Source organism: Syngnathus typhle, linkage group LG1, assembly GCF_033458585.1.
Source record: "Syngnathus typhle isolate RoL2023-S1 ecotype Sweden linkage group LG1, RoL_Styp_1.0, whole genome shotgun sequence".
In the NCBI taxonomy this organism is placed as follows: domain Eukaryota; kingdom Metazoa; phylum Chordata; class Actinopteri; order Syngnathiformes; family Syngnathidae; genus Syngnathus; species Syngnathus typhle.
The window spans coordinates 7,834,207-7,850,412 of NC_083738.1; the positions used below are offsets into that span (position 1 = coordinate 7,834,207).

The window sequence follows — 16,206 nt, forward strand, 5'->3', positions numbered from 1 at the left end:
CAGCTCAGACGCCTATTTCTACATATTTTGTGCTTCGTGTGCCACACATTTTCAATGAGAGACATATCTGGACTGCTGGCAGGCCACTCGACAGTAGTACACACATTTGTTTACAGTAAATCTACGCATACTCATAGTTTGGCACTCATGGATTTGCACACCAGCAGACTTTTTAAAAATATTTTTGGTTTTTGGGTCAACATTTTATATATTTTTTTAATGCATTTCAATTTTTCTACATAAACTCGCACATAAGAAGTATGTTACTGTCTGTGTAATCTCTAGGAGGGATTACAAAATACATTTTGGACATTTTTAGTCAAAGGGAATGAAAGAAAGAAAATGCGAGTGAGTGCGTGATCAGCATACTTGAGCAGTTCTCTTTTTGAGTGACAATTGCGGACACACATAGCAGCAACATTTTTCTCATTGTACATGCATGCACTTGAATGGCAAGAGGGTGAACGTGATGAGAAATATGCTTTGCGTGTATTTAAGACACAAGTAAACTTACCTAATGGCCGATTTAATTCATCATTCTTAAAATTATTATTTATTTTATTTATTTTAGAGATGACTTGTTTCAATACGTTGTGCATCTTGGTTAAAAGATGTACATGCGTACGCATGGGAACTGAATGATAACCAATGAGTGCAGAACTTACTCATATACAGTGGTCCAACTGTTCTCGTCGCTCTTGGTTGCTAGGAGACCGGTGTTACCATGGTAAATGATGTGGGCGATGTCATGACCCTGTGCGGAAATCTTCCTCAGTGTTCCGCTGTTACTAAGAGACAACCGGTACACTTGTCCACCAGGTAGCGCCAGCCAGAGTGGCACACCGTGAGCATCTCTCTTCACCTGGAGTGCATGAGCATCACGACCTGTCACTGTAGATAGCAGGCCATCCCTACCATAAGAAAAGTTGTACAGGTAGTGGCCGGTGATCAGGTGCTTAGTGTACAGGTGTGAGCCATTCTGTTGAAGAAAAAGGGGCACACATACTTTGGTCACAATCAAATTTCTGTATCCTATCATGTATGAACTAGCCACCACCCCGTTCCAAGTAAATACTCAATGATAGGTGTAAATAATCAGTCAAAAAGAATCATAAACATACATTCACATAAATTTCACAATTTCAAATTTCTGCCTTTAAAAAGAAGCAAAATGTTAATGTTCATTATTGTTATCGTAGTGGCATGAAATTGCACTGAATCATAATAAAGATAATCATAAAACATACCGTTTTTTTCCATGTATAATGCGCCCCCCATGTATAATACGCACCCTAAAAATGGCATGTCGATGCTGGAAAAAAGCCTGTTACCCATGTATAATACGCACCCAAATTTTGACTTGTTTTTTTCTTTCTTTTTTTTAAAGTCCCAATGATCGTCACACACGCATCTGGGTGTGGTGAAATTTGTCCTCTGCATTTGACCCATCCCCGTGTGATTTTGATCTATCCCATGGGGGAGAGGGGAGCAGTGAGCAGCAGCGGCGCCGCACTCGGGATTCATTTGGTGATCTAACCCCCCAATTCCAACCCTTAATGCTGAGTGCCAAGCAGGGAGGCAATGGGTCCCATTTTTATAGTCTTTGGTATGACCCGGCCGGGTTACTTAAGTCCGTAAACGTAAAATTATTTGAGAAAAAAGATCATCTTTGGGAACAACCGGATGTTATTCTGCCGGTCAGTATCACTGCGCATGCAGTAGCAAACTCGATAGCGAAGAAATATGTGAGACTCTCAACGGGATCACCAATATTTGAGTGATGTTCCAGTTATTTATCACAATTATTTATTATTATTATAATAATATATATAATATATATAATAATTATTTATTTATTATTCACAATTGTCATGGTGATCTTTCTGGTGATTTCTTAACTAGGCTGGATGTATTTTTTTTTTTTGGCGTTGATTTCTCCGACTGCCCAGAAAGTCACCACCGCGATCAGTTCGGTTAAAATGAAAGAACCATCTGTGACATGATTTTCTTCAAAAATTGTTGTACCATGATTTTCTTTAAGAAAAATAAATAAATAAATAAAATGTATATATTTTTTTGTACCCATGTATAATGCGCACCCCAGATTTTAGGACAATAAATTAGTTAAATTTTGCGCATTATACATGGGAAAAAACGGTAATCATAAAATAAAATTACAATCCATCTATCCATCCATTTTGTACCCCTCTATCATCAGTGTCCCTCTCTTCAAACATTTTATACTAAAAAAGAAAAGCATGTGTCATTTCTGTTGATGGATAGTGGTATCGGACAGAAGTCTAAGTTGCAATATCGGTATTGTATCGGAAGTGTTAAAGTTCTATTGGGATCCGGAACATCTCTTATTTGGGATATCTTATTTGGTTACATGAGAGGAAGCATGCCTCTCTGCTTCCTCCCATGCTTCACTTGACAGTGCTAATTAAAACTCATTCTGCATTTTTTTTGTTTTTACATTACACCAACTAAGGAACATGCAATTTTTGACAGAGGTCTGAACTCCAATGAGTAATATTCTATTGGAGTTCTGCTAACTAAAATGCAAATTCTACAGATGGCTTACATATATCAAATATATCTGAAAGTGAATTCACTGAGAATGGCTCATTTTATTTCACAGAGAGCTGTTTCTGGGAGCTCTGTGTACAGATAACGTCACAAAAGCTCGATAAAATTAAATGCATTGAATAATTAAACCCCTCCGTGAGTCGTCACCTTACCGTGGTGGAGGGGTTTGCGTGCCCTTATGATCCTAGGAGCCATGTTGTCTCGGGCTTCATGCCCCTGGTAGGGTCACCCATGGCAAAAGGGTCCTAGGTGATGGGCCAGACAAAGCACGGCTTACAAAAACCCCTTGTGACGATTAAGAAAATTGGATCTAGTTTTCCCTCGCCCGGACGCGGGTCACCGGGGCCCCCTCTTTGGAGCCAGGCCTGGAGGTGGGGCTCAAAGGCGAGCGCCTGGTGGCCGGGCCTTCGCCCATGGGGCCCGGCCGGGCATAGCTCGAAAAGAAAACGTGGGTCCCCTTTCCCATGGGCTCACCACCTGTGGGAGGGGCCAAAGGGGTCGGGTGCAAAGTGAGCTGGGGGGCGGCCAAAGGTGGGGACCTTGGCGGTCCGATCCCCGGCTGCAGAGGCTGGCTCTAGGGACATGGAATGTCACCTCGCTGGCTGAAAGGAGCCCGAGCTGGTGTGTGAGGCAGAAAGTTTCCGACTAGACATAGTCAGACTTGCCTCCACACATAGTTAGGGCTCTGGTACAAGCCCTCTCGAGAGGGGCTGGACTCTCTTCCACTCTGGAGTTGCCCATGGTGAGAGGCGTCGAGCAGGTGTGGGCATACTTATTGCCCCCCGGCTGGGCGCCTGCACATTGGGGTTCCCCCCGGTGAACGAGAGGGTAGCCTCCCTCCGCCTTCGGGTGGGGGAACGGGTCCTGACTGTTGTTTGTGTCTATGCACCAAACGGCAGCTCAGAGTACCCACCCTTCTTGGAGTCCCTGGGGGAAGTGGTGGAGAGCGCTCCTTCTGGGGACTCCATCGTTCTACTGGGTGACTTCAATGCTCACGTGGGCAATGACAGTAAGACCTGGAAGGGCGTGATGGGGAGGAACGGACCCCCCGATCTGAACCCGAGCGGTGTTCTATAGTTGGACTTCTGTGCTCGACACGGATTTTCTATAATGAACACCATGTTCAAGCATAAGGGTGTCCATGTGTGCACTTGGCACCAGGACACCCTAGGCCGCAGTTCGATGATCGACTTTGTAGTCATGTCATCGGATTTCCGGCCGCATGTTTTGGACACTCGAGTGAAGAGAGGGGCGGAGCTGTCAATTGATCACCACCTGGTGGTGGGTTGGCTCCGATGGTGGGGGAAGATGCCCGTTCGACCTGGCAAACCCAAACGCTCTGTGAGGGTCTGCTGGGAACGTCTAGCAGAATCCTCTGTCAGGAAGAGCTTCAACTCCCACCTCCGGCAGAGCTTTTCCCACATCCCGGGGGAGGCGGGGAACATTGAGTCCGAGTGAACCATGTCCCGCGCCTCCATCGTTGAGGCAGCCGACCGGAGCTGTGGCCGTAAGGTCGTTGGTGCCTGTCGTGGCGGCAATCCCCGAACCCGCTGGTGGACACCGGCGGGAAGGGATGCCGTCAAGCTGAAGAAGGAGTCCTATCGGGCCGTTTTGGCCTGCGGGACTCCGGAGGCAGCTGACAGGTACCGGATGGCCAAGCGGAACACGGCTTCGGCGGTTTTTGAGGCAAAAACCCGGGCGAGGCCATGGAAAATGACTTCCGGACGGCTTCGAGGAAATTCTGGTCCACCATCCGGCGTCTCAGGAGGGGGAAGCAGTGCACAATCAACACTGTTTACAGTGGAGATGGCGTGCTGCTGACCTCGACCCGGGACGTTGTGAGTCGGTGGGAAGAATACTTCGAAGACCTCCTCAATTCCACCAACACGCCTCCCTTAGAGATAAGGTGAGAAGCTCGGTCATCCGGGAGAGACTCCGAGTAGAGCCGCTGCTCCTCCATGTTGAGAGGAGCCAGATGAGGTGGCTCGGGCATCTCATCAGGATGCCTCCTGGACGCCTCCCTGGAGAGGTCATGTCCTACCGGTAGGAGACCCCGGGGACGACCCAGGATGCGCTGGAGAGACTATGTCTCTCAGCTGGCCTGGGAACGCCTTGGGATCCCCCGGTACAATGTGCCATTGGGGCCCACGACCAGAGAAGAGGGAGCTTTGAGACGAGCGTCACGAGCGTAGCCGGCGTCACCTAAAAAAATGACACGGAAGTCTGGGAGTCGTTCCTAAAGCTGCTGCCCCCGCGACTCGACCCCGGATAAGCGGAAGAAGATGGATGGATGGATGAATAATTAAAATCCATTTTATTTTTTACAGTACATAAGCCTTAGACGCAGTCACAATCTTTATTGTGCCACTCGGTCAATGGGCAAACTACTGTCGTCAGTTACACTTAACTACTTGTTTATGTCATACATTTTATTTACCTCATAAATACAGCACTCAAAATGTTCAAATTTAAGCCCTTAAAAGTTATTTTAATACAGTTGTATAACTAAATAAATTCTCAATATATTTCCCGATCAAGGGGCTCTTGGTATTGTTTTTGCCTGAGGGTCTGCTGTGTTGCCAGGCAACAGAGCAAAGCACTCCAACACACGTCTGACAGCAGGAATTGGCAGTGCAAGCAGGAAATCAGGAAATGTAAATTACTTGCTCATCACATCATTGTTCCGTGAGTGTGTCCTCTGAGACTGCAGGCCTCTTCGAATCATTTGTTTGTAGTGACGAGAGCACAGCATGGACTAGTATCCCTTTCTCACAATGACCTCTGAACCCAAAGATGCTGGGGCTGATGCAGACCATGTTTTCAAATTTCCAATTTTAATGCAGTTTCCACAAGAGCAAGATCTCTTCCTCATAACGACTTCTGACCCCGGAAAGTCCAGCACTATTATGTGACTCTCCCAGAGGCCACATTCCATTTGGCAGAGGTGCATTTTCTTTTTAAAGACCCACTTTCAGCGATCTTCTAATGAATCGAAAGTGTTTTCTTGTATTTCGATTGAGATTGTGTTAATAAAATCTGTGATTTCTTCACTGTCACAAGACTAAGACAATAAATACTACATTTAAACAAGCTATTGATCATTCCTTCTTCCTTCATTCACTTTTAGACATACATATACTGTGCATGTCACTGCCAATGTTCAATGATTGGTGTTTTACTATTTCATATATTAACTTTGATTGGTGAATTCAAACCTAAGTTTTTCAATTTTGACTACAACTAAATAAGCCAGGGGTCAAATTGAACCCAGAGAACACCGAGAGTTAAGTATCACACAATAAATACGCAATAATGAAAAGTGAGTCTTAAATTAGATGCACAATAGCATGAATGGTCGACATGTTTGATTCCCACAATTAGGGTCTCTGTACCTGGCTGAAGAGATAGAGCTCCTGGTCAAGGGGAGAGCTGATCTCAACCATTCCAGCCGGGCCAGGCTGAGGCTTGTTGGGGCTGACAGCTCGGATCCGAATATTCCCTAGATCAGCAATGTACAATGTGCCATTGGGGCCCACGGCCAGAGAAGAGGGAGCTTTGAGACGAGCGTCACGAGCGTAGCCGCCGTCACCTAAAAAAATGACACGGAATTTTGAGTTAGTACGACAACGACACATGGAAGCCACCCTCATAAATACTAATTCTTCTTTCGAGAAGTAAACATGGATCCAAGTTAGCAAATATTATTTTATGGTGTGACCACAGCAGGACTTGGAGTCCAGTAGGTATTCAATGGTCTGGATCAGAACAGCATGATGCTGACTGAATACGTTCATGTGTTGTGGCAAGACAGCAGGAAAAAGGCTTGGTGAAGTCCTTTAAATGTAGTCAGCAGGAAGCACAGCGCCTCCAGCGGGGTAGTGCAGCCATTGGGATGGTGGTTTACCTTTTGACAGCATACAGAACCTACACAGCTTATTTTGGGGATGCATGCTGGCGTTCAGAGACAGAGACTCTGTGAGTGTTCATGGTGAGGACATGGAAACGGAAAGCCTCTGAAGAGTGTAATCATCAGTTAACAGCAAGACATGATTGGAAATATGCAAAGCAAAGCTCAAGAAAAAAAGAAAGTGTTACAGCCCATTGGCTTGTGGCATGAGAGAGACTTCCCTTTGCTTTGAAAAGGTGGTGGTGGGGGGGTGACAGCTTTTTATGAGCTGAATTAAATGATAAAATCACATCCTCTGACACTTACAATGGAAAGCATGGCCTAACTGACAAAAAAACATCTGCTTATTTGTTTGGTCCTTTTCTCAACCTTTTATTAGATTTCCGTTGGCCTGCGATGACGTGCCAACCTGTTTAAAACCTTCATCTGTTATAGCGGAAGAGCTTTTCGTTCGCCGGCCATAAAATGATTGGATTGGAAAAGCTTTTCTCGTATTGGTTTAGACTGATATTCAGGTGAAGGTCTTTGCAAAGGGGAGACAGCCACACGAATACAAACACTAAAAATAAGTACTGCACCAACATACACTATGTACACATGTGTAACCAAGACAAGTTCAATTTTAACACAGCCTTAAATCTCCCATTGCAGTCATGTTCACACACCAAGGTCATTGCCAAAGCTTGTCAAAGCTCAACTTTCACTCAAATCAGTTAAAAAAATAGCAGAAAGATGTAATCACTCTTTTAAGACCAATTGATGACTTCAATTACAGCTCGTCATCAAGCTTTTAAATGTCCTTCTAAAGCAAGAGATAATTTCAAGTGCATGTTGTTCTTAGCACTGCAAGCCTATTAGACATTATCTAATACGATCACATTATGATAGCATAACATAAGGATGTGGATGTGTTTTGTGTGTGTGTGTGCCAGATATCCTACCAGAGAAGCAATCACAGTTGGGGTCTATCTTGCAGTCACAGTCCGTAGGAGCGCCAGAGATAACAGATATCTCTCCATTGGTTGACACCTGTGTAGAGTTCAAAAGTCCATGTCATGCAAGGCAACAAAACAGACCAATACTGATGCTATTGTGTATAATCTTGCCAGATAAGTTTGAGTTTACAGAACAACTATGTATGAATGTAAATCACACAATTATTAAACATAGTAGATCACATAATCCTTGTGGCCATCAAATCCTTCATCAACAATATTAAATATATTATATGTAAATACATATCTGGTATTTTTATGCATGCTTACTATAAAAAAAATTGACTTGTTTTTTCAACAATATTAATTTCGGTTACCGTACCTTCCGGACTATAAGGGACACCTAAAATGTTCTCAAAAGCCGACAGTGCGCTTTATAGTCTGGTGCGCCTTATACATGGACCAAATTCCTAAATTTAAACTGGCCCGAAGCATTGTGTCATGAAATCAATCATAAGTGGCCCGCTGAAGACTATGAATCATGAATCAAAAAGACTATAGATCATTATTTTGTGATTATAAAGTAATTTGTTGCGTCTGAAGTTGAAATAAAAAAGATAAGATGGAGAATGATTTGATTTGGATTAAAAATCTGACATGATGCATTAATGGTGCGCCTTATAGTCCGGTGCGCCTTATAGAAGGACAAAGTTTTAAAATGGGCCATTCATTGAAGGTGTGCCTTATAGTCCGGTGCGCCTTATAGTCTGGAAAATACGGTAAATCAAATGGTATAGGCAAGAAAATAACTAGTGTTGTTATTGTTGATACACTTAATTGTTGAGCTGATACAAGTCAGCAGAGTATAAGCATCATTTGAAATAGCTGCAAAAAGCTCCGTGTTTATATAAACCGGGACCTTTGCTGCTATGCATATTTGGTGCTCAATTTAGGCCTTCAACTCACGATACTTTCATCAGGGGTTCGATTCAAAGCGACACAGCAGATTTCAGATGTCTTGTCACTTGACTGTGATCAAGGCTTCAAAACTATGCCCTCTACATGGAACAAGAGCTCACAATTGATGCTTGTCACGGTTTGCTCGCTGTCTATTCCGTGAGTGCGCTCAGAAGAAACATCCTATGATCGTACAGAGTCGTGCGTCTGTGTGGGAGACAAATTGAGTGGTTTGCCCAAACGGTTTCAACCAGCAGGGGTGCTACTGATTGCGTGTCACATACAATTTCTTTCTGAAATAGATACTTGTGAGTTGTGATAAGCTTCATGTCACCTGCGACCCACATAAGGACAAGTGCTATAGAAAATGGATGGATTGATTTTTTTGTCATCCATAATAATGTAGAACTGTATTGAGGGTTTTTCAAATACATTTTCAATTCCTATGTAGGTAAAAGACTTGTTTGTGTGTCATTGTTCTTGTATTGGCTCTAATTATACAGCCCTGATGAATTGGTCAGTGAGTGCACAGGCCTATTGGTCACCTGATTAAATTCATACATCATTTTTAATCAGTTCTCAATTCCCATGGTGTATCTCATATTGCTTCAATGCAATGCATGATGCCCAATTCACAATTTTTATTGAATCAAATGTGCACGCAAAACCTGCCATCATGTCCAACAACTTGGTCCTTATAGGCTTACCGGTTGCCCAATTACCAAAACGTGTCCCCACCCAAATAATGATGCCCAAACATCATATTTGGTGAAAAAGGATCAGTGCCAGATGTTAAGGTTGACAAATTATTTTGATCGTAGGATTCTGATGGAATTTAGACTAGAGTTATTAACTTGAACCTTTCACCTTTCCTTGACTCTGGAAAGTTTCCACATTCAGTTGTTTAAACTTTCCAAATGGTGTGGAAACATTCTTGCTTAATTAGTTATCTAAAATGCTCCACTAGTTTCGGTTTCCACAACCTTGTAAAACAAAGAGCTGAGGCCCTCTGCATTGATTAACCAGTTGCTGAGGTGACCACCAAACTTGTCCACTCTCACCACACCCTGCTTTCTCTCAAGAAATATGATCTTGCAAGAGGCAAGTCAGACTACTTTTCAATCACCTCTGTATGCTACAAGGTGACGAAGGTTTTCTCCTCTTGCAAGTGCTAAAAGGCAAACTGTCTCCAGTGTGGTTCTTGCAAAGAAGTTAGCGTGAACACCACTCTAACACCAGGTGACTTTATTTCCCACCTGTGAAGAGCTTATCTGCGTGCTGATGTGAGCTTGGAGTTTGGAAGCGACAATCACAAACAACTACAACCATTGTAATGGCAACGTGAGTTTTTTTTAATCATTTGTTATTTGATCTCGTATGGTGTGTTATTATTTGTGTTTTTGATCGCATGGTGAACCAGATCAACACACAGTTGTTTTTTTACTGGCTTCAGACACATCCAGTGATGAGCACAGTGCTGTTGATTAAATTGCTATTTTTTCCTTGAGTTACTTGAGTTGTTTTTCATGAAAATTCCTTGATCTGATAATCGGGAACACCTTTAGACTTACAGTAGCAGAATCACGCCTCTTTAGTGGTTGCGCACAAGTTTCGAGGTTACGTATGGTGGCTGTGTCAGAAGTATGGATGGGAGCATCAAAAGTGAGCGATACAGTCAAGCAAAAGTTCTATGAATGATTGTAAATCAATAAAAAATAAACCTAGCAATCATTTCATTCTGTCAGTTTGTAGCTCACTTGATTTAGTTTTGACTGATCAAATCATTTCTACACCAGCCTTTTTTTTAACTTGGTACAAATCAGTGGTTCGTCCCCACGTCGTCTGTTTTTTTAATGCCATATGAAGCAATTAAATGTGGTGAAAAAAGTTTAAGAACAAATATTCTCGGCGCTCTTGAATGCAACTCATGTGCGAGAAGTGTTGCAAAATATGTTCTATTTCCTTGCGCTGTGAAAATTGTGCAGAGAAATTGTCGCCTGTTTTGCAAAGCTATGTTTATTAGAAAATCCATCCATCCATACCGAATGAAAATAGTAATGTTAGACACATCTAAATTGGTTTGTTTTGTTAAAATAATTCACTGTAATATATCATTGCAGAAAGACAATGGTCGGTTGGAGGGTGTCAAAGGTGAAAGGCAAAGTGAAGTGTGAAAGGCAACAGAATCGACATGTGGTGTGATCTGTACCGGATGATGTTTCTTCGAGCTTTTTCGCTGCTAGACTCAGAATTCCGGGAAATGCTGGTGCTCAACTTTTCAGAAGTGTTAAGATGTAGGAAAAAGTGTATTAGAAAAAACAGAAAGCTTTTAAATGAAAGGCTGCATAGTTTTTTAGCTTTATGACTTCTCTGCATGAGCATTACATCATTACTTTGGTTTAGAAACTTGACAGAAAAAAAATCTCGAGTACTCTATAAGAAGACTGTCAATGCACGATGAATTTGAATGAATTGAGAGTTGACTTGATAATGTGACCTGCTGAATGCGATTGATGCGCCTCTCATCAGTCTCAGCGATGTACAGGGTGCCCAAATGTGACATGGCGATGGCTTTTGCTGCTTCCAAAGTGGCCCGAACCGCAGCCCGGCTCATTAGATGGTGGTCAATGCCTGGCACCTGGCAGTGGATGGGCCGGCCGGCGATAATGCGCACCTGAAGAGTTTCTGATACCTGAAACCATACCATACCGTTCATGTGTCAGCCATGAAAAACAGGAGTACAAAACACTCCATACACACAAAGTATGTTGTAGGTCAATTTTGACCGAGATTATACTTATCCATCAAATGACGAATGACTAATTCTTTCAAAAGTATTTGCAGCCTGTCTGACATTCAAAAATGGATGATGAACCTTTAACCAAAAAGGGAGTTGCATTTTTATTTGTGACATTGAAGGTACTTGCTTTTGCAGATTTCTGACCTCTGTCCCTTATGTTTAGTATGAATATTCTTATTTTGTTTTCCTTTTTAACCCTTTAGCCTTTTCTCCATGACCCTTCTAAGACCGACCTGTGGCGGGAATATTCTCTGAGCTACCTCTTGAACACCTTTGGGACTGTTCCAAAAATACTACGCACACTCATGGTATGTTAAGTATCACAGTTTAATGATTACCATCATTCCTACTATTTCTTGATTTACCACACGCTGGTTTATTCAAAATCAATTTTAGTGGGCATGGGTCAAATTTGATCACCAGTCACCAAATTTCAGTGTGGAAAAAAAAAGCATGCATTTTAGACATTTAGTGTAATGATTAGGCTGTCACTCAGACAAATTTTGTAAGGTTTTCTTATGATGGTATAGTTCTACACTTTCAAACACTTCCAAGTTCATTTTGGCAGTCAGTGCCTTTCTACCCTTGATGTGTAAACAATTGAACATAACGCATGTCGTCCTGACTACTCTGTCTCCCTGGGGCTGGGCGGCCCGGTAGGCTCTCTCTCTCCATCTATGAGCTGCAAGCTGTTCCTGGTGCTGAAATACCTCGATGATGATGCTCTGTTCTCATCTGTGTCATGTCTTTTCATCATCTTTTTAGAATTTAAGTGGTTTAACACAAGAAGTGGAGTGTGGATAGTGCCCAGGAAAAAGAGGGTCACAGACGGCGGTCTGATGGGTGGGATTTATTGTGTTTTAATTCCTGCTTGTGAAGCACATTATGTTGCTTTTTATTTAGTAAGAAATGTACCATATCAATAAAGTATTGATTAGTTGTCTCATAACTGCAAGAAAATAAAAATCTGTTGGGGTACAGTATCTGATGGGGGATCTGACTCCAAGATTATTCCAACAACTCTGCTGCAGTTACTTGGTACAATAATTTGTTTATTAGTTCCTTGCTGATGTTAGACAATGATATTATTTCATTACACATTATTAAGATGTTGATTGTGTTGTTACAAATGTATTTGACAACTCAAGAGTTGCGAAGCGATAACCAAGCACATTCAAGGAAATGTTGCGTGATATTTACTCCAAGAGCATCTTGTCTGACACCATTTCTATTCTCAATGAGAGGCACTACTTTTGGCAGACATGTTTTTCTATAAAAAAGTGAGTGACACACAAAAGAACAGCTTCTGGAATGACGGTCCTATCGCATCTCTTCTTCAGCAGAGAGCAGGATTTTCTTGTTACTTGTATCATTCACTGAATATTGATATTGTGACAACAAGGCAGTTTGCGTTAAATAATTTTCATCTCTGCAGCAAACAGAATCAGTATTTATCTACCAGAAAAGCACGTGGATGCAGAGGAACGAGATTAGGAATATAAATATTGGCGGTTTGCAGCGTACACTGCACATGCATGAGTGTGTGCGTGTCTACCTGTAACACAATGTTGTTGTCCAGGATGTAAAGGGAGTTGTCCAGAGGGTTAATAGCCAAGTCTGTTGGCCACTCCAGACGTACCTGCACAAGCACACAGAGGAAATACAGTTTGTTTTTATATTCATACATGAATCAAATAGCCTTGGTAGTGGCAGTGACCCTTAAGCGCTAGGTACAGGTGATACAAATATTTATCTGCTTAATAACGTAGCATTTGGCTGCCTGGCCCTTCCCGCATATGCAAAGGTCAGCGTCAGGCAGGGAGCATTTTTTGTGTTTATTCAACAGCCACAACTGCTCATTTCGCCTGTGATCCAAATGTCAGCCAATAACCATGATCGCCGCATTCTGAAAAAGCGCACCCTGCTTACTAACTCTGTGGGGCTCAAAGAAAGACAAAACGAGACTAGAGCCACCCACATTGCGGTGTCCAGCCCGCACCCAAACACACAATAGAAAAAAACCCAAAAAAAAACAGGGTCTTTGTTTGAGGAGATTTGTTGGAGGGGAAAAAGAGGTGATTGATGACTGTGGAGTGGGATTGGTAAATAAATGGATCATGCTAAATTGCTACTGACATGTCCAATTATAGGCTCTGTCAAATGGGAAAGAAGAGGTTTCAGTCTAAAATCCCATTTTAATGGGTAGAGAAATTAATCAAGCAGGGCTCATCCTGTCTTGAGACAAAAGACGACAAATACCAGATCTCTGTTCATGATACTGAGCTTTTCAGTAATGGCAGGCAAATGCGGCTGCATACAAAGAGTCAGGTCTGAACAAGTTCTGTCAAAAACAGCTCAAAGTTTGGTCAAAGCATTTTGGTGTTAGTGTAAGAAGTCAGTGTTGAAGTGATTTATTCAAAAGAAAGTTTGGACATCCCAACAGGACGGACATGGACATTATTTTTTTTTGCCATAAAATCTGGTGTTTTTGACTGACATCAACTGAAGCAATGGCGAAGACAAGGATTTCAAGTGCTAAGGTTATATCCAGCAGATTATTCATTCTAATATCAATAGTGGGCAATAATCTAAATAATGTGGTTTCACAATTTTTTTACTTTTGTTTGAGGATTTGATTTAAATTCATTCTGCACTTTGAATCATGTTAGCAGTTGTTGGTTGGCAGCTGACTGAACAGTGTGTAGGTTGGCAGATATTTCTTTCAAAACTTTGCAAACATTATCATGAGTAGTCTCTCAGCAAAAATTCACTACCGCTGAATTTTTATACCTTGCTCCACAAAACATCACGTGTTTTAATTTAAAAGTCAGTTTGACTTTGCACAAAACTCGTGCCAACAATCTGCTGTTTATTTGGCATAAATTAGCATAGTGGTGTTTGTCAAGTCAAACAGCTACATAAATTGTGATCAATATTGCTTCCAGTTTGAGGTCAGTGCAGTTTACAAGAGCAAACACAGATGGAGTATGATGACAGTCAGATGTGCTGCAGAGGATGATGTCTAACAGGAGGATTGAACTGGCCTCTTTAAAGACACGCAATTGCGTCTCTAGGGTCACCAGGACTAAGCAGTCATACCCAGGGTCATTCACATACCCAGGCACCTTCTACTTTGTACCTGTGTGTGTGTGTGTGTTTGTGCAGAGATCACACTTCATCTATAATTCATCTGCAGCTCTAATAGGCCTGACATAAGTCAGCAGTGTGATCTGAAGGCTGGTTGATCAAATTAGCTGCTGCTGGTTTTCACAAAGTCTCTCTCTCTCTCTCTCTCTCTCTCTCTCTCTCTCTCTCTCTCTCTCTCTCTCTCTCTCTCTCTCTCTCTCTCTCTCTCTCTCTCTCTCTCTCTCTCTCTCTCTCTCTCTCTCTCTCTCTCTCTCTCTCTCAGTTCTAATTTGTAATCCTCATTTGGTATTTTTTAACCCAGCATTTTTAACACACAGACACACTCACCTGGCTAATATCCATACGTGCATCACAGCTCAGGGGTTGCGTTGACATCAGTCCATTGGCGCCAATCATGGTAGACAGCAACCCCCTTTCATTAATCTTCTGAATGGTGGTGCCATCAACAAAGTAGACAACACCCTTTTTATCCACTGCAATACCTAGTGGGTGAGAAACAGAGGCAAAATTACCTTTAAAGATTAGACGAGATCGGGGATAAGAAAGCAACAATCAAAAAGGAGAAAAGCTGAGAGGGAGTAGGGGAGGAGTGAGTGAGACAAGATGGGTAGAGGCAAGCAACGATGGGACTTCTGAGCATGCATCCAATTCAGTTAGACATTCAGCTCAGCTAGTGACTGTCTTATCAAACGTGCTGCACTGCAGAAACGTAATTATATTTCCATCCCAGAGACCACTAAAGGGATTAGAACAATACAACTGCAGGAAAAGCTTATTTGTCACATTAGATGCAAGCAGGGTGCTTCAGTGAACTTTTGACATTTGATGCTTGCAAATTCACATCATCGATGTTCACCCACGAAGTGTGCAGACATATTTTTCCAACAACACCTATACAAACTAATGTGTGTGTGTGTGTGGGCATGTTTTTCTATGAACAGTGTACACTTGAAGTCTCCTTGCAGTCAGAGACTGCAGCAGGAAGCAAGAGCAAGGCAAGTCGAGGTATTAAAGGTCAGGGCAGACTATGAATCATCTGTAATGGATGAGGAGCGACCTCCCCGCACCCCCACCCCATCCCATCTCATCTTCATACACAAAATGGGCCTTTGGACTCAACTCCTCAGCAATATTCCTCACATTCTGCGCCGCCATCATAGCTTTCACTCTACATCGGCAGTAATCAGCCATATTTCAGAGTTCCTTGGTGCAAGTTCAATCTATGCTGCCTGATGATAAGCCACTTAAAAATACATTTTGGTTATGGTTTATCATTAAGTTATGGCAAACGTTATCCCTCGTCCTTTATCACACTCATGCCTCAAAGGACTAAACAGACAATGCATACAGTATTTATATTAAAGTAAGTCATAATCATTCACAGAACTAATCATGCAAAAGAGCAATTTGGGAAAAATAAATTTCAGCAATGTGCAGATTCTGAATGTGAAAAATTTGCTATTCTTCCATGAAGAAACAACACATACAAAGAAGAAACTTTGTTAGTAGACATAATGCCATAAAGCATGACATTGACATCATTATTATTGAAAAGATGTTTTCTACATTGATATAATTATTGAAAAAATGTTTTCTGTCTATTCCTTCTGTCTAATCTTACTACAATGAGAAAAAATATTGGAATCCATATTTTTAATATTCCTTACGCATTGCTGCAGAAATTTGTTTTAGATATGTTGTTTCTACCAACCACCATTAATCAAAATGGTTATAAGACCCCTGCATCAGATTTTGATCGTGGTTAGCAATATTGCCTCAAAATTATTTCCTGCCTGGACTCAGTCAATTTCCAATTGGGCTGCGATTAAACCACAATTGATTGATCTGTTGATTATTGTAGATTGAGCCGC

At 42.0% G+C, this 16,206-nt stretch overlaps 1 protein-coding gene and 1 long non-coding RNA gene across 2 annotated transcripts in view; one reads left to right on the top strand and one right to left on the bottom strand.

Annotated features, from left to right (window-relative positions):
* The window catches only part of tenm1 (teneurin transmembrane protein 1), a 166,236-nt gene that overhangs the window by 19,969 nt on the left and 130,061 nt on the right, over window positions 1–16,206 (bottom strand). The window contains exons 22-27 of the mRNA XM_061286297.1: window positions 14,663–14,817; window positions 12,744–12,827; window positions 10,886–11,080; window positions 7,438–7,525; window positions 5,982–6,178; window positions 666–979 (exon numbers count right to left, since the gene is read on the bottom strand). Of these exons, the coding sequence (XP_061142281.1) occupies window positions 666–979; window positions 5,982–6,178; window positions 7,438–7,525; window positions 10,886–11,080; window positions 12,744–12,827; window positions 14,663–14,817 (1,033 nt within the window). The remainder of the gene's footprint in view (window positions 1–665; window positions 980–5,981; window positions 6,179–7,437; window positions 7,526–10,885; window positions 11,081–12,743; window positions 12,828–14,662; window positions 14,818–16,206) is intronic.
* On the top strand, window positions 9,461–13,757 carry LOC133159359 (uncharacterized). The gene is made up of 3 exons (XR_009715685.1): window positions 9,461–9,729; window positions 11,392–11,496; window positions 11,849–13,757. It is a non-coding gene; the product is annotated as an uncharacterized LOC133159359 (long non-coding RNA).